This window comes from Equus quagga, chromosome 5 (assembly GCF_021613505.1).
Source record: "Equus quagga isolate Etosha38 chromosome 5, UCLA_HA_Equagga_1.0, whole genome shotgun sequence".
In the NCBI taxonomy this organism is placed as follows: Eukaryota; Metazoa; Chordata; class Mammalia; order Perissodactyla; family Equidae; genus Equus; species Equus quagga.
In genome coordinates, this window is record NC_060271.1 from 76,950,638 (window position 1) to 76,970,714 (window position 20,077).

Genomic DNA, 20,077 nt, shown 5'->3' on the forward strand with positions numbered 1-20,077 from the left:
TGGGCATTTGACACTCATTCTCATATGTAATCCTCACGGCAACCTGAGGGGGGGAGATAATTACTACATCCTCATTGAACAGATGAGTTCAATGACTGGGCGAAGGGCCCACGGTTAGTAAGTGACAGAACAGGGTTTCAGGACGTGCTTAAGTACTGCCCCATGAATTGTGGCCAATAAGAATGGGCAGGTAGCCGCGGAGGCGAGCCTAAGGAGGGGAGGAGGAAGAAGAAGGGACATTTGGGACTGCAGGAAGTTGAAATGGTGGCTTCGGAAGCTGCTTGGGGATGAGGCTGGGCGCGGTCCCAGGGCCGAGCGAGAGCCGCAGAGCGCCACGCGGCGACCCAGGCGGCTGCGGTATTTTCCGCGCACAGGGAGTCGGGCTTGCCAGGTGGGGGCGGCTGGTGGGCGGGGCTTCGCTGGACCCGCCCCTTGCCCAGGTGAGGCGCCCGAGACCCAGGCCGGAAGGGAGGAAGCGTCTCCTCAGTGCTCGGAGACGCACAGTGCCCTGGCTGGCGGGCTGGCGGGCCAGGCCTGCTAGGCGCCCCGGGACTGGCCCGGCCGGCCGGGCCTCTGGCGGGGGTGGAGGAGGAGGGTGCCGCGCCCTGCCCGGCCCAGGTGTCGTCTCCGGGGGCGGAGTTTGGGAACCAGGCAGCGGGAGATTCCCGGCCGGACTGGCGGGCGGGCGTCGAGGGACAGAAGCGGACGAGACACGGCAGAGTCGCGCGGCGCGGGGAGTGCGCAGAGTAGGCAAAGGCGCCGAGCCGCCAGCATGTTCTCCCGAAACCACCGGAGCCGGGTCACCGTGGCCAGGGGCTCCGCCCTGGAGATGGAGTTCAAACGCGGCCGCTTCCGACTCAGCCTCTTCAGCGACCCGCCCGAGGTGAGAGCCCCGCGTCCCCGCCTTGCCCTTCGCAGGCTCCCGCAGCCCGGCCGCCTCGGCCGCCCGCCCCCGCCAGTGCGCACGCCGAGGGGCGGAGACGCAGCGGAACGGCTACAGACCGGTGCTTGTTGACTTGAAAAGTAAGGCGCGGACCGTCTGCACGTTAATCGGACCCGCGCCACCCGACACTCCCTGGCCCAGTTGGGATGATTTGCTTCTGCCTGGAAAACTCCAGGTTGGCTCCAATTTAAGGGGCCCCAGGCTCGATTTCCAAAATGTGCCTGGACCCCGGCCCCTCCCGGGCATCCCGGGGCAGAGGGCGGTGGGGAGCTGGGCGGGCTCCAGCAGCTCGGACTCTTGGCCTGCGCGCCCGCTCCTTCGCTGGCCGCCAGCCCCATCCCACAACCTGTCTCAAGCGCCTGGGACAGCCTCCATCATGTCTCCACTTCTAGGCCAGGTCTGCCCCCTTCCCTGAAGCCCTCCCCTGCTGCTCCTCTGTGCCCCTGAAGGGCTGGGAGAGTGTGGGGGGAGTTCCCTTTTAACGATTTGGGGTTATTTCCCACACTCAAACTTTCAGCCTCCTTTCCTAGGGCCTAGGAGGAGGCCAGCCTCTAGTCTGACAATTTCCTCCATAGCCCCCCGCTCTCTACAGTCGTTGTCCAGGTCTGACCCTACCTGTAACTCCCTCGCGAGGGGCTGAAAGGTGTGGGGCTGAGCTACGATCGAGAGGGAGAGTAGTAACCGTAAAGAGGCTGTCCCCAAGGTCAGCTCTCCTTCCCCGCTGGGCCTGGAAAGAGTTAAGTGAGGGGGCCCTCCTCCCGCCCCCCTCTCCCTCGCTGCCCGGATTCCAGGCCTGGCTTCTGCCCTTTCCCCCCAGCCTGCCTGGAACAAAGGCCCTTTCACACTCTGTCCTGGGCCTTCTCTGACTCAGAAGCTAGTGGACCTGGGCGAGAGGGCCTTTGTCGGTCCCGCACAAGCAACTCCGCGTGGGGCCAGCGTGGGGGAGTGAGGGGCGAGGCCCGGGGACCAGGAGGAGGGGCCTGTGAGCTGGGGCCGCCCCCGGGATAAGCCCGGCCTTTGGGGGCCAGTGCTGAGGAGGAGCCGGGGCGGAGCCGCACAAGGCCCGGCCCGCTGCCGAGGAGAGTGTGACTCCGTGGGCCCGGGGTGGAGGGGGGGCAAAGCTGCAGCTGGCTGGGAATCGGGGCTGGTTTCCTGTCTGGAAGGGAAGGGGCCCGCAGAGGGGAGCGGGGGCAGCAGCAGACAGGCACACCCCTGCCTTTCTCCCTCTCCTCCCTTCTGCTGGAAAAGCGAGGTAACTGTGAGCCCAGGGTGGGGCGGGCTGGATGGGGGCCCCAAGTTGGATGAGGTGGCCCTGGGGGTTGGGCTGCGTTATCTCTTTGTCCCCCTCCCTGGGCTCACTCTCCCCTCGAGTCCTTGCCTTCAACTCTCTTCTTCCTTAAACTAAGCCAGAACCCCTCTCAAAGAGCTCCAACCTCCTGACAAACCCCACGACTCCGTAGAACCTGCATGAAACGTCCCCTCCCTGCCCCCTTCCAGCTGTGCCTGCCCCTCACGCCCTACCGGCACACAGATTCTCTGTCTGCCAGGCCAGGGATGTGGGCGGGGGCTGGGGAGGGGCCAGAGACGCAATGAAAGGGCCTTTTTCTTCCACAGCTGGGGGAACAGCTGCCACCAAAGCAAGACTGGACACTTTGTGCCCAGAGCCCCCTCTGCAGCTGGCCGCCCCTCCTGGGACCCTGCTCATCCTCACCTCGCTTTCCTTTGCTGTTATGCCCGGCTCCCGCCAGGGCTCTGGAACAGCGGTAGGCAAGGAAAGTTTGTCACAGCAGCCAGAGGGGTCTAACAGGAGTGCAGAAGGACAGGGGTGGCCTCTACCCTCTGCCCAAGAGCTGCCTCTTTCGAGACCAGGGGAGCAGCGGGAGGAGGGACTGTGGGGGCAGCGTGGTGCGGGCCCACCCCACCCCTCTGGAGGGGTCAACGAGGGAAGGGGCACTGGGGGGCACAGAGATGCAGGACAGATTGCACATCCTGGAGGACCTGAATATGCTCTACATTCGGCAGATGGCGCTCAGCCTGGAGGTAACACCCCCACCCCTGGAGTACACTTCTTCCACATGCATCCCAGCCCAGGTCTCAGCCCTGCCCATCCCTGCTGGGGCTGATGGGGGAGGGCAGGGCCCACTCAAAGTGGAGAGGGACAGGTGGTTCTGTATGCCCTACGTTGGGTGCTATGTGTGGACCCAGGCTCAGTTCTGCCAATCAGAGCATTATGTGGGCAACAGGGTCTTCACACGTATTACTGGAAGCTCTGTGGGTGGGGGTGGATGTGGGTTCTGGGGCCGAAGGCCCCTTTTAGGTATGGGAAGAAGAGAGGAGTCCAATGTGAGAGAGGTTTGCAAGGAAGGATGTGGCCTTACTAGAGAAGGCGACCGGGACTCTGGAGCAGGATGTAAGGATTCTGCTGGCCCTGGAGATGGCAGGGAGATGTTTTTTTTTTTCCAAATTTATTTATTGTTAAACACATTTATTGAACACCTGCTATATGCCAAGCTCTTTTCTAGACCATGAGATACCTCAGTGAACAAGATAGGAAAGGTCCATTCTACTGGGGGAACAGATGATAAACATACAAACACATACATGATCTCACATAGTGAAATTATGGTGAAAACAGGGGGATGTAACAAACATCAGGTAGGGGAGGCAGCATTAGATGTGGAGGTCAGTGGAGACCTCTGTGAGGAGAACGTTGAGCTGAGACCAGAGGATATGAAGATATGTGAAGATTGAAGGAAGGGCTTTCCAGACAGAGGGCATAGCAAGGGCAAAGGCCCTTAACTGGGATGAGTTCTGGTTCTGGTGTGGCTGGAAGACAGTAGTTGGGGTCGAGCTCATGGGCAGAGGCCAGGTTATGCGGGGCCTTGAAGGCCAGGACGAAACACTTAGATTTTTCTGTGAGTGTGATACTGGCCCATGGAAGGGTCTTAGGCAGGAGGATGACACATCTAATATTTTAAAATGACGGCTGCTGTGGAGAATGGGCTAGGCTGCAGTGGGCTGGGAGAGAGGAGGTTTGGCCAGAAAGGTGGCAGAAGACCACCAGGTAGGAGGTTGTTACCACCCTAGATAAGTGAGCCTGGTGTTATGGATTAAAGCGCTCATGGTGGAGACTGGGAGAAGCGGGTGGGCTTCAGACAGTGGTGGGAGATCTGACAGGGCTTGCCAATGGATTGGACGTGAGGGGTGAGGCAAAGATTGACTCCAGGGTGAGTCCTAGGTATGTGGCTGAGCGACTGGGCAGTGTGGCCATTTCCTGAGATGGGGAAGATGGAAGAAGCGGTAGAAGTGACCGTCTGGACTAGGCAGGGGGTGGCTTCTGAGGGAGGTCAGACAGAACAGTAAAAAGTCTAGATCAGGAGTGGCAATTTCTTGTATGTGTTACCTGTGCCTCCTGCAGCCCTGCCCCCATCCCTGGATCATAGTAGACATTACTAGTCAATCATGGCACTCTTTACCAACAAGCCCAGCTGTGGCCTCAGAATCTTTATGAACTCAAGCTTGGCCATAAATTGTGCAGGTTGTGTCCTTCACAAGGGCGCCGCAAGGCAGAGGTAGGAGTCCTGGCCTGGGTTCGGGCTGCATGAGGAAGGGGGGTCCTTTTATCTAACCTGTTTGCCTGGAGAGGGCCATCTTTTTTAATGCACAGAAAAGGTGCCCAGTGAGCCTGCTGGGATTCTGACAGTACCTATTATCCTGTGTTGGCACAAGAGGTAAAATTTATTTGCCATCCCTAGTCCTCTGCACTATGTTACGAGTTACATGTGGCTATTTAAATTTAAAATTTATTAATTAAAATGAAATTTAAACTTTAGTTCCTTAGTTGTTCTAGCGACATTGCAAGTGTTTGATGGCTACTGAACATTTCCATCATCACGGAAGATTTTATGGGACGGAACCGATCTAGGTATTGAAATGTGTAACTTGTGCATCCTTCCATGTCATTTTTCTTCAGAGGAGCTCTGCCCACATTCTGGGGCAGAGGACAGGCAGAGATTTCACTTTCGTCACCTCTCCTTCCGCCATGGGCTGCAGGTGCTGTGTTCTTTCTCCAGGAAGCTCAGCAGTTCCCCCACCCTCCTTCTCAAAAGAGAGGCCCACTGATGTTTCAGGGATTAGCAAGAGAGGTAGTCTGGAAGAGTAAATCCAAGAAGACTTTCTGGAGGAGGCAACTTAAGCTGCAAGTAAAGGGCAGGTGGGAGTGAGAGAAAGGTGGTTTTTAAATACGTGCTGGGGCCAGGTGGAGGTCAGACTTTCCCATTTAATCCTCAAATAGTGCTGTGAAGGAGGTGTGATACTCCCCAGTTTACAAACTGAGGCTCCCAGAGTTTAAGTTCTCACAACTAGTCAGGTTCCTAAGCCAGGATTTGAACTAAGCCCTGGTTAGAGATTCTGAAGGGAACAGAAGGTGATGAGAAGCAGAGCAGGAAGTCAGGGACAGAAGAGAGTGGGAGGGACGGGAAAGGATGTCCACAGAGGGCCTAATGTGTACCGGGGCTTCTGCCCATGACTCATCCTCCTTCAGCCCCTTGGGCCCTGACCCAGGTCGGCCTGACATCCAGCTCTGGGCACTTTCCCAGGAGCCTGGTGAAAACGCTGCCTGCCTGGGGAGATGTGGGTGGGGAGGGGGCGGCAAGAAGCTATCCCTGCGGTGGGGAGATGAGGGCAAAGCACAGGGATCCAGAGCCCACAGCAGAATTCCTGAGATGCCCTGCCCACGGGGTGGGAGCGGGGATTCCTAGGGCGCTCTCTGCCGTGGAGCCGTGGGAGAGTGGATTTGGGGCCAGAGGGCGGCGGGTGGGGAGTAGCGAGGGGTTTCTGGGCCCTCAGTCCGGCTCATCCAGGCTGGGCTTGGGGACTTCTCTCTGGCCCCAGTTATTCCAATTTATACACTGTCTTCCTCCCCCATGCTCTGGGGCAAGGGGTGACCTTGGAGGACAACCGCAATGCAGGAGGGGCCTCCCGGCCTCCTGCAGCCCGAGCGCGGCTCTGAGGCCCGGAGCCCTTTCTTGGGCGATGTGGGAGCCCCCGGAGGTACTGTCGCGGCGCGACTGGGTCTCTGTGGTCGCGCCACCGGAGCTCGGAGTCTAGCCCAGCAGGGACCACCCGCGTCCTAGAGCCCTTCGGTGGCTCTCGCTGCAGTTGGGAGCTGATGTCACCGGCGCCCTGAGCGCCGCGGGCAGGGGCGGCTGTGCGGGCACCGGGTCCCGCCGGCTCCCCGGACCCCGCGCGCTGCCTGCGTTGGCGCCGCGCGCGCAATGGACAGGGCTAGGGAAGGATCCGTGAGTGCTGGGGCCGCGACCAAGAAGGCCAGCCAGGACACCTCTGTGTCTCCTCCTCCTCTGCTCTCACCCCTTTGGGGTGTTTGTAGTAGAAGCTGGATGCAGAATGGGATGGGGAGTTGGCAAGCAACGAAGCATAGCAGAGGTGGGACCCCGGTGCAGGCAGACATAGCGGGGTGGAGGAAGCTGTGTAGTCTGGGAGGGCTTCCTGGTGGAGGCGGCGTTGGGATTGGGTTGGCCTAATTCTGAAGGGTCAGGAAGGGAAACAGGTGGATAGTGCTGGGGAAGGGGGCTGATGAGACTCTGGCATAAGCCAGGAATAAATAGTGAAGGAAGAATCTGCAGGGAGGCTGGGCAAGGCTTTTGGAAGCAGAAATTTAGGGTATTCAGATCTTGGAGGCTTGAAGGCTGGAGCCACCAGGGACAGAAGCAAGGGCAAAGGGTGTGGAAGAGAGGTGGCATGAGGGAGATGACAGGTTTTGGGTGGTCACATTCACCCCCCCCACTTCCAGCCTGGTGGTTCCACTTGGCTTGCCTCCTGAACTGATGTGTACACTGTCTCAGGGTTAGTCTTCTACCTCCTCTCTGAAGCCTTCCCCATCACCTCAGCCAGAAGCTAACAGTCTGTTTCCTGTGAGGGTGTTTATGCCATGACATGGCACTTATGGAGCAGCCATTAGTGTCTGCATCTCTCACCTCTCAGCTGGATGTGAAATGTGGAGCTGTGGACAGCACAAGGATGCTGCAGTGTTTGTCGGGTGAATGCTGCTGCTGCCCAAGTAGCATCATTAAAATAAGCGTCCTCACCTTCACGTATAGCATGTTGGGGGCACTGCGCTAAGTGCTTCACGTTCCTGTCTCACTAATGCCTCACAACCGCAGGATGCGGGGACTGCTTCTGTCCTCATTTTACTGATGGAGAAACAGAGGCTTAGGGAGGTTCAGTAAATTGCCCGGTGCTTTTAAAATAAATTTATTTCCATCTTCTCAAGACTGGCAGGGCTGTGACTCAGACCCAGTTTTGTTTTATGTTGAACCGGTGCTCTCACTCTCTGCTCTGTGCCAAGACCTCCACAACTCCTTTCTGAGCAAATGTTTCTGAGAATCCTGGTGCCTCTCCCAGTGCCCCCTCTCTGGCCCTTACACAAAGCCTGCTCAGCCCCTCACTCCTGACCTCCTGCTTCACCTGCCTTCTTATTCTCATTCTTTGCCTCTGTCTTCAGCTCCCAAGCTCAGAGGGCCAGCAGGTGGCAGATCCCCTAATTTGGGGTGTGTACGAGATTCTGTGCAGCACGGGTGAACTCTGTAGGTGGTATGCTCCCTCTCCACTGATCCCTTGCCAACTAGATGTCCACCCTCATCACTTGAGTCTTTCGGGTAACCCAGACTGGGCTGTGCTATCCGTGGCCAATCCCTTTAGCTGGTGGTTCTCAGCCCTGGCTGTATCTCAGAATCACTTGGGGAATTTTCAAAAAAATGAACATGCCTCACTCTCAGAGATTCTTATTCTGCAAGTCTGAGGTGGAGCCTGGTAATTTTTTTTTAACTTAGAAGATTTAATTTTTTAAAAAGGTAACAATTTCCAATAGTACAGTAGTAGAGTAGGATATGTATATAAATAAAGTATCTTAAATCTGTTTTCTATTCCTGGCTCCCAGTCCTGCAACCACTATTTTATGCCTATCTATGTATATGTATATGCATGAATATATATATACATGCATTGCTTAATGACGTAGACACTTTCTGAGAAATGCATCGTTAGGCGATTTTGTCATTTTGCAAACATCACAGAGTGTATTTACACAGACCTAGATGGTACAGCCTACTACACACCTAGGCTCTATGGTACTAATCTTATGAGACCACTGTCGTATATGCGGTCTGTTGACTGAAGTGTTGTTGCGGCACATGACCATATCACACACAAATGGTAGCATGCTATAATACTGTTACGCTTTCTTTTCTCACTTTATGTATTTTGAAGATTGTTTCACAGCTGCACACATGTCCACCTCACTCTTTAATGTCTGCAATATTCCATATTTCATGGTGAAGATGTGCTGTAGCTTATTTGACCAATGCCCTATTGAAAGGCTTTTCATCTTAGTATTTAAAACAATGCTGCTGTGAATATTTTTGTATATATGGCTTTGCCCATATGTTTGTATTTGTAGGAGAAACTCCTAGATATTGGATAGCTGGATCAAAGGATATGTGAATTTGTAGTTTTCATAGATTTTTCTAAATTGCCTCAAAAGAGGTTGAAGGAATTTTTTTTTAAAAGATTGGCACCTGAGCTAACATCTGTTGCCAATCTTATTTTTTTTCCTTCTTCTTCTCCCCGAAGGCCCCAATACATAGCTGTACATTCTAGTTGTAGGTCCTTCTGGTTGTGGCATGTGGGACGCCGCCTCAGCATGGCCTGAGTGGCGCTATGTCCACGCCCAGGATCTGAATCAGCGAAACCTTGGGCCACAGAAGCGGAGCACGTGAACTTAGCCACTGGGCCACAAGGCCGGCCCCAGGCTGAAGGAATTTAAACTCCCCCCATCAAATGCACAACAGCATCTGTAGTTTTACAAAGCTTCTCTGGTTATTCTTGGGCAGCTGAGGTTGAGACTCAACCTTCGCTCTTGAGTTGCCTGAGACATAAGTTTCTTATCAGTTTCTCCTGGGCTACAGCCCACTTGGGGACTGGAGGGTGCTTCCACCTGTCCCCTGACTGACATTTCCTTCTTATCCTTCTCCCCACTCTGGCTAGGACACAGAGTTGCAGAGAAAGCTAGACCATGAGATTCGGATGAGGGAAGGGGCCTGCAAGCTGCTGGCGGCCTGCTCCCAGCGTGAGCAGGCTCTGGAGGCCACCAAGAGCCTGCTGGTGTGCAACAGCCGCATTCTCAACTACATGGGCGAGCTGCAGCGACGCAAGGAAGCGCAGGTGCTGGGGAAGACAGGCCGGCGGTGAGCAACGGGGAGGCAAGGCCTTAGGAGGGGTAGTGGTGCAGCGTGTATTTATATGTGGAGTATGGACCATCCTGAAGATGACCTCCCCGTGAAGACCTGTCAGGGGCCTGGAAGACACCTTGGTGTTTTACTAGTGCAGTGTGCTACCCAGAGGTGCACTAGTGAGTAGCTAGGAACGCCAGTGCATCTGGTGAAAGGCTGGCAGTCTGAGGGGTAGTTATGCAAAAGCATGACTTTACTAAGCCCCACCTGTGATCTGATGAGGCTGGCTGGCTGGTTTCTAGAAAGCCAGTTTTCTCAAAGCCAGTTCATCAAATGGTCAATTTGCTGAATGCCCAATTTACTACAAACTGACAATAGTTCATTATCCCTGGGGTTCACCATCAGAGGCAGGGATTGGGAAGTGAATAATAAAAAAAACATTTAAGGCAAAGCCTACCCCTTCACATAAATTAGATTGTGCATTCCAAAAGGGCTCAGCTTCTAGATGTGCAACAAAATCTACAATGATGTTGGACTCTGCTGATCTGACAAATCTAGTGAAATGGTTGAGGCGATGCTGTGGTAAAACTAAAAGGTTGGAGAAAATATTTGACAAGTTGATTATTCTGAGAATTGGCCATTTTTGGTAAATTGGTCATCTGGAGAATTGGTTTCTGGCAAAGTGGCCTGCTTGACCCCACAAGGTGGAGTGGGGAGAAGGTCCCATCTCCTCACTGGTGTGGTGCCCATACCAGCTCAGCCATGAAGACTAACACAAGGAGAGGGTGCCAGGAGCCCTCCAGAGCTCACCTATGAAGGCAGAACACCCACTCTACGGCTGCCCCATAAAGCGAAAGGAAGGGCAAGCAGGGGGACAGCTTCTACTGTGAGTTTAGTTTCCTGAGAGGCAGTCATCGACAGGCTCTGTGTGGCCCCAGTCCCCACACGCAGCCCAGACAGTGTGATCTGAGGTTCACCCCAAGTCCCTGACAGCTAAACACATGGCCATCAGTGCCACTACATCAGGCCCTACTAAGTCGCTAGTTACATTAGTGGCACTATGAATTAGGATGGATAAATCATCACCTCAGGAGAGGGACACATGCTTGGTGAGACCTGGTGCTGGGGGGAGAGGAGGAAGGCTGGGTGCCTGGGGCCCTGCAGGGGGGATGGGGAACTTGGGGCACTGGGAAGGCTCAGCATGTCTACTCAGGAGAGCAAGCAGAAAGCAAAGCTTGGGGGGAGGGCAGGAGAGAGGTCTGTGGCAATGGAACACAAATATTCCCTGGTTGGGTTTTCTCCTTTCATCAAACACTGGTTAGCTTGATTTTCCGAGGGATCCAGTACCCTCTTATTTCAAAGAAGCCATGAGATGGAGACGAGCTGCCTCCCTTATTGTTAAAAAGAAAGCCTGCAAACCCCTCTAAGCCTGGGGTTTAATGGAGCAGAGCCCTTGGACAGGAGTCTCTGGGCACCTGTCCCCTTAAGGCCCCACTTGTCCCTGGCAGGGGTCTGGGCAGGTGGTCAGGGAGGGTGCTTGGAGGGGAGGAGCCCCTAGCTTGTATTATGTGTGTGACCAATCATGCCTCTAGTGTCTCCAAGCCCAGCACCCCCTGGGTTCAGTCGGTAACTCTCCCTAACAGTTCCTTAGCCCTGCCATGGCAGTCTGGCTGGGGACCTGGGGGTCCTAGAGCCCTTGGGAACTGGAGCCAGGGGGAGTAGCATCACGAGGCCAGGCTAGGATGATGTGATTTGCCCACAGGCCTTCTGACAGTGGGCCACCCGCTGAGCGCTCCCCCTGCCGCGGCCGGGTCTGCATCTCTGGTAAGAAGCACAACCACCCCAGCCGCTGGCACTCCTTGCCCAACCACAAGACCTCCTGCCCCATCTCAACATCTATTCCTACCCCTCTGCCCCGTAGACCTCCGGATTCCACTCATGTGGAAGGACACAGAATATTTCAAGAACAAAGGCGGTGAGTTCCACATATGCTGGGACGAATTCAGAGAGGTGACTCTGAGGTTGGGGGCTCCTGTGGGGCAGTCTTTACCAGTTGGCCCTCTTTGTCCCCAGACTTGCACCGCTGGGCTGTGTTCCTGCTGCTGCAGCTAGGGGAACACATTCAGGACACAGAGATGATCCTGGTGGATAGGACCCTCACTGACATCTCCTTTCAGAACAGTGTGCTCTTGTGAGTACCGCATCCCTGTGGCTCCCTCCTTTCTCCACTCTGCTCCAATTCTCGGATGAGGCAGCTACAAGGGAGGAGGAGGAGAGGGAGACGGGCCTTCCTGGAGAGCTGTTCTGCTGTTCTGTACTTGCACATCCATCCTCTAGCCTACTCCATCCTCCCCAACCGCCCCCCTGACCCCACCCCACAATATTCCTGGACTTCCCCAGGACCATCCTCTTTTCTTCCTCCCACATTCTTATAGCTCTGAGGCAGGGCCAGACTTTGAACTGCGGCTGGAGCTGTATGGGGCCTGCATGGAAGAGGAGGGGGCCCTGGTTGGCGCCCCCAAGAGGCTTGCCACCAAACTCAGCAGCTCCCTGGGCCGCTCCTCAGGGAGGCGTGTCCGGGCATCGCTGGAGAGTGCTGGGGGTTCGGGGAGCAGTCCCATCCTGCTCCCCACCCCGACTGTGGGGTAAGGCCTTGCATTCCCCCACCACCCTCAGCTGCCTGTATCCTGACCACAGGTGACCTCTGAGCTGTCTTGTGCATGCAGAACCTATTTTGCACTGCTGCCAGGACCAATAGGAATGCAAGGAGAGCTAGGCCCCAGGGTTTTCAGTTTTTTTGCAGCAGCAATACAGCTTATGTAGATAGAACAGAGCACCCTGGTTGGAGCACAGTAGCCTGGACCCTGCAGTTTGCCTCCAGGTGCCTGAAGGGACCCGGTGGAACCACTGGACCTCTGAGGAGCAGTTTGAGAATCTCTAGGATAATGAACAGAATGCTGATTCTGGAGACAGACATGGGTTCAAATTTCAGCTCTACCACCTACCAGCCATAAATTATGGGCAGATTTCTTAAATTCTCTAAGCCTCAAGCTGCTTCATCTATAACTAAAAAATGCCACCAACCTCACAGGGCTGTCGGGGGAATACAGTGGGGTAACATCTTTAAAGCACAGGACGCAGCACTTAGCAGGAGCTCAGTAAATGTTTGTTTCAGCTGCTGTGGGGGAGGCAAGCTGGTTTTCTGTGGGGCAGCCTGATCAATGGAACAGACCTGCTCAGCCCTTCCAGCCCCTGCCGTCTAACACTCCCCTCCCCTGGCTGAGGCCCACTGCTCTATCTGTCCTGTAGTGGTCCTCGTTACCACCTCTTGGCTCACACCACGCTCACCCTGGCAGCAGTGCAAGATGGGTTCCGCACACACGACCTCACCCTCGCCAGCCACGGTGAGTATGTGTGTGCATGGAGGATGCTGGATGGTGAGAAGAGGAGCCTTGGATGGTCCTCTTCGCATTCCTCACCTCATCCTGCACTTCCTTCTCCCCAGAAGAGAACCCCGCCTGGCTGCCCCTTTACGGTAGCGTGTGTTGCCGCCTGGTGGCTCAGCCTCTCTGCATGACTCAGCCTACCGCCACTGGTACCCTCAGGGTGCAGGTGAGGGGGTCTTGAGGAGTGGAAGGGAACAGGGAGAAGGCAGAGGAGAGCTGGAACACCTAGGAATCAAAGGACTATTGAAAACTCAAGATCTGGGTGGAGGAAGGAGGGGTATGGCAACATGAGAGGAGGATCAGACAGGAGGGCGAGTTGAAAGCAGCAGATTCTTGATGGGGGCTGGGAAGAAGGGTGTTGGGGGGTGTGATTCCCCCAGGAAACCTGGAGTCATTTATGCAGCAAGCTGGGGAGCTGCAGGACTGGGCGCGAGTGCATGGAGTCCTGAAAGGCACAAACCTCTTCTGTTACCGGCAACCTGAAGACTTGGATACTGGGGAAGAGCCGCTGTTTACTATTGCGATCAACAAGGTGATGGGTCCCCTGGTGGTGAAGCCACCAGGTGCCAGGGCCAGGGCACCTCTCCTTCAGGCCCCAGGAGGGTGGGCAGAGACCTCAGTGAGATCAAAGCTAGCCTCCTGCTCCTAACAGCATCACAACCAGCTTCAGGGCCAGGAATCCTGAGGGGACCATATTCTCCACTCGCATCAATGGAAAAGGATCATCCTTTCTACTCACCAGCCTCAGCCCCTGCCAAGTCTCAGAGGGGGTTCTACAGCCAGTCTAGGATTGTTCATCCTCCTTCCATCTTTCCCCTCAGATTCCAATCTGTATCTACTTCACTTTTCCTGGTTTTCTCTCCCAACCCAAGTCCATGACCCTGCTCTGCTCCCTAGCCCTTTTGCTGGCTCTCCTGCCAGCTTCTATGGAAGTGCTAAGGGACCTTAGGCCTCAGCATTCCTGCCTGCCTCCGTGCCTTCCCCACCTTGCTCAATCCCTCTTTCCTTGTCTCCATCTGCTCCTCTTTCCCCAAGGACCATCTGTCTCATCCCTAGTCCTTTCCTGCCATTCCTTCCCACTCTGGTCAGTAGGAGGCAAATGAGAGGGCTTGGTGAAAGCCCCACAAGCTCCTCCTCCTAAGGCAAGGAGGTTCAAGCTGCCTGATGTCACTGCTGACTGCTGTGACCATGGTGGAGGTGGAAGCAGACCCCTTCTTTCTCCTGCAGGAGACTCGAGTCCGGGCAGGGGACCTAGACCAGGCCGCAGGCCGGCCCTTCACTCTGAGCATCAGTAACCAGTATGGGGAGGACGAGGTGACACACACCCTTCAGACAGAGAGTCGGGGAGCCCTGCAGAGCTGGATGGAGGCTCTGTGGCAGCTTTTCTTTGATATGAGTAAGAGCACGGGGCTGGACTGAACCTTTGGGAGGGACTGGGGTTTCTTATTTTTACCAAAGGCTTCAATTTCAAGAATGTGTGGAAGAGAATGTAGCAGGGGAGAGGGCAGCCTGGCCTTCTCTCAGTCCTTCCCCTCCCCACCCCCAACCAATGCTCCCCCTTCAGGTCAGTGGAAGCAGTGCTGTGATGAAGTCATGAAAATTGAAACCCCCGCTCCCCGGAAACCACCCCAAGTCCTGGCCAAGCAGGGGTCCTTGTACCATGAGATGGGTGAGTGAAAGTGCACTCCGGGAACCTGATGGGAAGTGGGTGGGGGCTTCAAGGGAACCCTGATAATGGAAGCAGAGAGAAAGCACACTTGGGCTAGGGCAGAGCTCCGGAGGCCCAAGTCCCACCCAGTCCTTTTGTATTCCTTTCTCTTCTCACTCTTCTTAGAACCACCTCCACCAAAGTTCAAAACGAAACCCCAAAGAACCAGATTCATTTCATGGATTTCTTTCCTAATTTTTTTTTTCCCTGTTTCCCTTTCTGCATGCGGATTCCTGTCTCTTCCTCTGACCCTTCACTTGCCTGGCACTGCTTTCATTTTCCTCCTCTTTCTTGATTTCTTCACCCACTTTTGTGAAACCTCTCACCCCTGTCCACCCTGCCCCCCACATCCCATAGTCTTATCAGAGCCCACAGCTCCAGGTGGCCCAGGTGAGGGGCTGCTCCTGCAGGATAATGCAATCTCGGCTGAGATCCGGGCTTTGCTTTCCTCCTATTACAGCGACAGGTGATGTTCAGGGCTGGGTAGGCCTGGGGCCTAAGCTCTGACTAGCCCCCTCCCCTCAACCCTTTCCTGGTGCCACAGCTATTGAGCCGCTGGATGACATCGCAGCGGTGACAGACATCCTGGCCCAGCGGGAGGGCGCGAGGCTGGAGACGCCCCCACCCTGGCTAGTGATGTTTACAGAGCAGCCTGCCCTGCCTAGTCCCTGCTCGCCTGCTTCAGTGGCCCCAGCCCCAGCCCGGACCCACCCCCTGCCCTGGGGGCGACCCCGAACGTTCTCCCTGGACGCTGTCCCCCCAGACCACTCCCTTGGGGCTTCCTGCTCGGTGGCCCCTCTTCCCCAGCAGCGATCCCCACGGTCCAGAGGACTCTGCAGCAAAGGCCCACCCCGCACTTGGCTCCAGTCACCAGTGTGAGAGAGAAGGGTGCTGGCAACAGGATCTGGCCAGAAGAGGAGATGACCTATGTGCAGTTGGGCTCTGGACATGGCGCTGTCTTTAGCAGGTTGGCCAGCTTGGCCTCCCCTTCTTCTGCTGGACTGGGAGTAGGCTGGGGAGGGGGAACAGAAGCCCCTCTTAAGCTGTGGTTGCCATGGTGCTGAGGGACTCATTCCCGGGGCTGGCTGGGACCCCCTGAACCCTTCTTGGGAGAAAACTGGAACCAACCCTGGCCTACCTCCCCGCACTAACCAGCTTTGAGGATAGCACTGAAGAGCCTGGGAGGAAATGCACCTCCCCTGTGACTCCCACATCAACCATTAAAGTTATTTAACAGCAGCCCTCACCTGGTTCTTGAGGACAGATCGCCTCTCTGCTTGGTCTGGACTTGCCCCATGCCCTCATCCCTGGAGCTTAGCTCACCCCCTATGAAGTATGAGTGTGATACTGAGTAATCAGACAAGGGCTGGGTGGAGGGGGTACTTTATAAATACCACAGGGGGGAAGGAGGGCTGCTCTTCTCTCACATGCTGCTGAATCTCAGGATCTCAGCAAGATCATAGCCAGTCACAGCAAAGGAGCTGCCTGAGGGATCACAGAAGCGGGCACCACACACCTGGGTGTCGGGTACACATTCCCCATGACAGTGTTCCACCTGGGAGAGAAGAGGGCTGCTCAGGGCCTGCTGCCCCATGCTTGGGCTCCCCATTCCACTCCCCTCACCACACACACCTCAATGGAGACACTCTCTGGGCTTCTGCTCAGCTTCCAGATGTGCACAAAGGTATCCTCAGCTGCAGAAAGCAGCTGTAAAAAAAGGCAGGGAGGACAAGGGGGAGTTGGAATGTGCTGACAGGGGACTGGTATAGGCTGGGGTGCAGGGTCCAGGGGCTACACTGAGTGGCGAAGACAAGCCTGTGGAGTTCCTCTCAACATTCCAGCACCAGGAACAAGGGTATGGAGAGATGGAGGAGGAGACTAACCTTGCCCACCTCAGGAGCTAGGTCCAGGGCACAGATGGCCCGAGCGTGGGCGTTGATCTGGACATGTAGCGTTCCCGTACTGGCCTCATACAGACGCACTTGCCCGTTTCCATAGCCTGCTGCTACGGTCCCCTGCCACAGCTGCACAGAAGGGCACGGGACCCTGCAAGGGCAATACCCCACAGTGATTTCCCAGACCGAAGCCCACTTCCCACCCTGCGGCTACCTCAGGAAGGCCTCGGCCCCCTTCCACCTCACCTACCCGAATCCTGGAATTCTGGTCAATAATTTGAATTCAGGCCCTGACCGCCAGACACACAGCAAGCCTGAGTCATCTGCCGTCACCATGTCAGCCACGCAGTCCTGAGGGGAAAGGCAGGATCAGCCCTTGCCTTTCTCCTCTGCTGGGTCTTGTACACAGATCTTCCTCAACTCACGATGGGGTTATGTCCTGATAAACCCATTGTAAGCCGAAAACATCAAGTCGAAATACATTTTACAGGCTTAAGATACGGAACATCATAGCTTAGCCTAGCCTACTTTGAACCTGCTTAGAACACTTACATTACCCTACAGTTGGACAAAATCATCAACAGAAAGCCTGTTTTATAATGAAGTGTTCAATAGCTCATGTAATTTATTGAATACTGTACTGAAAGTGAAAACCAGAATGGTCGTATGGGTACAGAATGGTTGTAAGGGGGTCATTGACCCTCATGAGCACGTGGCTGACTGGGAGCTGCGGCTTGCTGCCCCTGCTGCCCAGCATCGTGAGGGACGTAAGAACTGCATATCGCCAGCACAGGAAAAGATCAAAACTCAAAATGTGAAGTACGGTTTCTACTGAATGTGTGTGGCTTTTGCACCATTGTAAAGTCGAAAAATCATGACGTCACACCATCCTAAGTTGGGGATTGTCTGTACAGGGCAGGAGGGGGACGGAGGCAGTATTTGCATCTTTGCCTCCAGGGAAGGGCAGATGTGGAGCCCTCACTAGCTGAACCCAGGGTTCCCTCAGCAAGCATAAAATGTTGAAAATGCTTTCCTTACACTCCTTATAGAGTCTCCCCCGACCCCTGTCCCACACCATGTGTTCAGAGGGGGTATATGATTGTCCTCACTGCATGGATGACCAAATAGAGGCCATAGTGTTATGACCTGGAGGTCTTGCAGTGAGCCAGTCCTAGTGCTAACTAGACTCTGGGCCTCTTGACAACCCCCAACCCAGGCAGCCAGCATAGCCCATGGGCCCAGCTCAGTGCCAGGTGCAGTGGAAGATATGAATGAGAAGATACGTACCTTCTCAAGAGGTGTGCAATCCAAACGGGGAGACAAAAGTTGGCTTTGAATTGGGCAGTATCAATTCAGGGTTCAGCTAAGGGAGATCAGTGGGAGCTGGAATAGGGGGAAGGCTTCCTGGAGAGGGTGGCGCTGCAGGTGGGCCTGAATAGGTAGGACTTGCCAAAGTCCAGAGAAGGAAGCTGCACATGTCAGAGCTGGAAAGCATCTTAGTAAACCATCTGCCCCAACTCTTCCATTCCCACCACTATTGAAAAGTGTTAGTGAACTACTGTTAAATGCCAGGTAAATGCAAAGAATCTCGGGCTTCATCACTGGACCTGAGGTTGCTGAAGCCTAGCCTAGCAAAGTGCAGCACTTTGCCCAAAGTCATCCAGCTGCTTAGTGGTAGAGCCAAGACTTGAACCCAGGTCCCCTGCCTCCCAAGGTGGGGAAGGCTCGAAGGCTCCCAGGAACAGATAGGGGGAACCCACTCACCTGTCCCTGGGCAGGCTCGGTGGCAATGTCTGTGACTGGTGTCTGGTGCCCAGCCAGCTCTTCGCTCAGTACAATGTTTGGACCCTTGGCTGGGATGTCGAACACCAGCACCCGGCCTGACCACGTTCCTGCAGAACCAGTGCCCCACTGATGGCTTCCTGATCCTCCTGAGTCTCCAGCCACCACACTCAGCACTCCCTCCATCCCAGAAACCTTAGTAACCAACCACCCCTCACAGCTCCAAAGGCCCTGCCCTTCCATTCACTACCCTTATTCTATCCCATCCTGCCCCTCTGAAACCCTCCATGGCTTTCTGGAGTCTCTCAGAACCCCCTTCACTCCCACCCTTCCTTGTCACCCTCCACAGTTTCCTCAGACCTTCAGCAAGCTCCTGGCCAAAGTCCACACCCCTGAACCCCAGCACCCCCAATGCCCTGCTCTTGGTCCCCTCACCCACACAGATGAAGTGGCCACTGGCAGCAATTCCTCGGGCAAACACAGCCTGTACTGAGTAGGAAACGAGAAAACTATTAGAAATAGCACCTCCCCCCACCCCAGCAAACACTCGCTCCCCCTACCCCACTTAGTCCTGCAGGTACCCGGAGAGGCATCCCCAGAGTCCAGTGCGTGCCAATAGACCATGATGGAGCCATCAGACTCAAACATCTGGAAGACAAAAGCAAGGATGGGGTCACAACCCAGCTGACTTTTGCTGAGCTCTGTGCTGAGTACTTCACATACTCATGCTAGCCCTAGTCCGTTTGATCCTCAAAACAACTCCAGGAGGTAGGCACTACTTTTATCCCCATTTTACAGAGGAGGACACTGAGGCTCTGAGAAGTTACCTTAATTGTCCAAGGTCATACAGCTAATAAAGGGGGAGATATTGGAGAGGGTACTTGGGAATTGGAAAAGATGAAAGGAATGAAAATGAGAAATAAGGAAGAGTGTGGTAAGCATGTGAAAAGTTTGGAAGTGTTTAGAAGCAATTGGGGAAGCCTCGGGGGGCCTTGGAGAGCAGATGAGAAGACTCTAGTGGGGCAGGGCAGGAAGGTCCTCCTCTTACCTGTATTCCTCGATGTGAGGTGAGTACCAGCAATACTCGGAAGGGGAGGACACACCAGTGGACCTGGAGGGAGGCGGATGGGAGTAGGGAGAAGCGGTCAGAGCAGGGGACATGAGGACTCAGAAGAGTGGAAATTAAGAGTTAGGGAAGGCCTGTTCCTTGAGGTTTGGAGAGGACAGAGGTTAGGACTGGGTTCAGCAACACCACTCCCAACTCCGTGCCTCACCTGAGTGATAAGCGGGGGACTCACTCCAGCTCCCTCCTTAGCGTGGAGCTGGCGCTGGGCCAAGGGCAAACCCTCAGGAGCAAAGCTGAGAAGCTGGGCGCTGGGTCCATGGACTACCCCAAAATGTGTGAGGTTGCGGACGGGTAGCTGCAGCACACTGAGGTTGTTGCACAGAGCGGCAGCTGAGCCTCGAAGGGGGATGGAGCGCTCCCGGCGGAACATCCTAGGGGAGAGACGCCCGAATCACGAGGCGCGCGGGAAACAGAAGACAGCAGAGTTCCTGTGGGAGGTGGGGGTGCTGTCATGAAGCCCTGGGGAAGACTCCTAAGACTGGGTCATGATGTGATGGGGGATCCCGAGGACGGTGATGGGGGGGTCACATGCATGGGGACGGTCTCTTGGAGCAAGAGAGGGGAGCCCCAGGGCTCAGTCATAGGGCGACGGGGGAATCCCAGAGCAGGAATGGTGATGACGGGGGACCCAGTGGTCCCAAACGCCCGAGCCAAGGCAGGATGAGGCAGGGTAGTCCCCAGCCCCTTCCGCCCTCGGCTCAGCTCCCCCAAGCCCCCGGCCCGGGTCAGAGGTCACACCAGCAGCCCCAGGTCCGCTTGCCTGACTCCAGGGTCCTTGGATCCCTCCGAATCCGCCGCCACCATAGAGACGACGCACGTACGCACGACTGTTGGGCGGGGCAACTATCGCGAACGTGCCGCGAGCTGCACGGTTGCTAGGGCAACTGTGGGCGGGGCGGGCCGCCCCGCGCCGGCGCGGTTGCTCGGG

General features: G+C 55.5%; 2 protein-coding genes across 9 annotated transcripts; one reads left to right on the top strand and one right to left on the bottom strand.

Annotated features, from left to right (window-relative positions):
• The first annotated feature begins 314 nt into the window (after positions 1-314).
• Positions 315-15,585, top strand: RTKN (rhotekin). Of its 6 annotated transcripts, XM_046660308.1 has the most exons (13): positions 890-2,195; positions 2,558-2,983; positions 9,008-9,207; positions 10,955-11,016; positions 11,114-11,167; positions 11,266-11,383; positions 11,628-11,837; positions 12,502-12,596; positions 12,698-12,804; positions 13,042-13,170; positions 13,866-14,034; positions 14,203-14,307; positions 14,891-15,356. In XM_046660308.1, the coding sequence occupies exons 2-13, from the start codon at positions 2,912-2,914 to the stop codon at positions 15,223-15,225; spliced, it is 1,656 nt and encodes a 551-aa protein (XP_046516264.1). In that variant the 5' UTR covers positions 890-2,195; positions 2,558-2,911; the 3' UTR covers positions 15,226-15,356. The 6 variants fall into 6 exon arrangements, with proteins under 6 accessions (XP_046516267.1, XP_046516265.1, XP_046516266.1 ...); XM_046660311.1 differs by lacking the exons at positions 890-2,195; positions 2,558-2,983; positions 14,891-15,356 and adding exons at positions 315-883; positions 14,704-14,884; XM_046660309.1 differs by lacking the exons at positions 890-2,195; positions 2,558-2,983 and adding an exon at positions 316-883 and having other exon boundaries at positions 15,157-15,585.
• Positions 15,586-15,713: 128 nt separating this feature from the next.
• On the bottom strand, positions 15,714-20,034 carry WDR54 (WD repeat domain 54). 3 transcript variants are annotated; one of them, XM_046660023.1, is made up of 10 exons: positions 19,910-20,034; positions 19,298-19,520; positions 19,072-19,134; positions 18,605-18,671; positions 18,459-18,512; positions 18,006-18,133; positions 16,492-16,592; positions 16,239-16,392; positions 15,979-16,053; positions 15,714-15,901 (listed from the first exon to the last, which is right to left on the bottom strand). In XM_046660023.1, the coding sequence occupies exons 1-10, from the start codon at positions 19,951-19,953 to the stop codon at positions 15,770-15,772; spliced, it is 1,041 nt and encodes a 346-aa protein (XP_046515979.1). In that variant the 5' UTR covers positions 19,954-20,034; the 3' UTR covers positions 15,714-15,769. The 3 variants fall into 3 exon arrangements, with proteins under 3 accessions (XP_046515979.1, XP_046515977.1, XP_046515980.1); XM_046660021.1 differs by having other exon boundaries at positions 16,230-16,392; positions 19,910-20,033; XM_046660024.1 differs by having other exon boundaries at positions 16,230-16,392; positions 19,298-19,577; positions 19,910-19,997.
• Between the last annotated feature and the right edge of the window lie 43 nt (positions 20,035-20,077).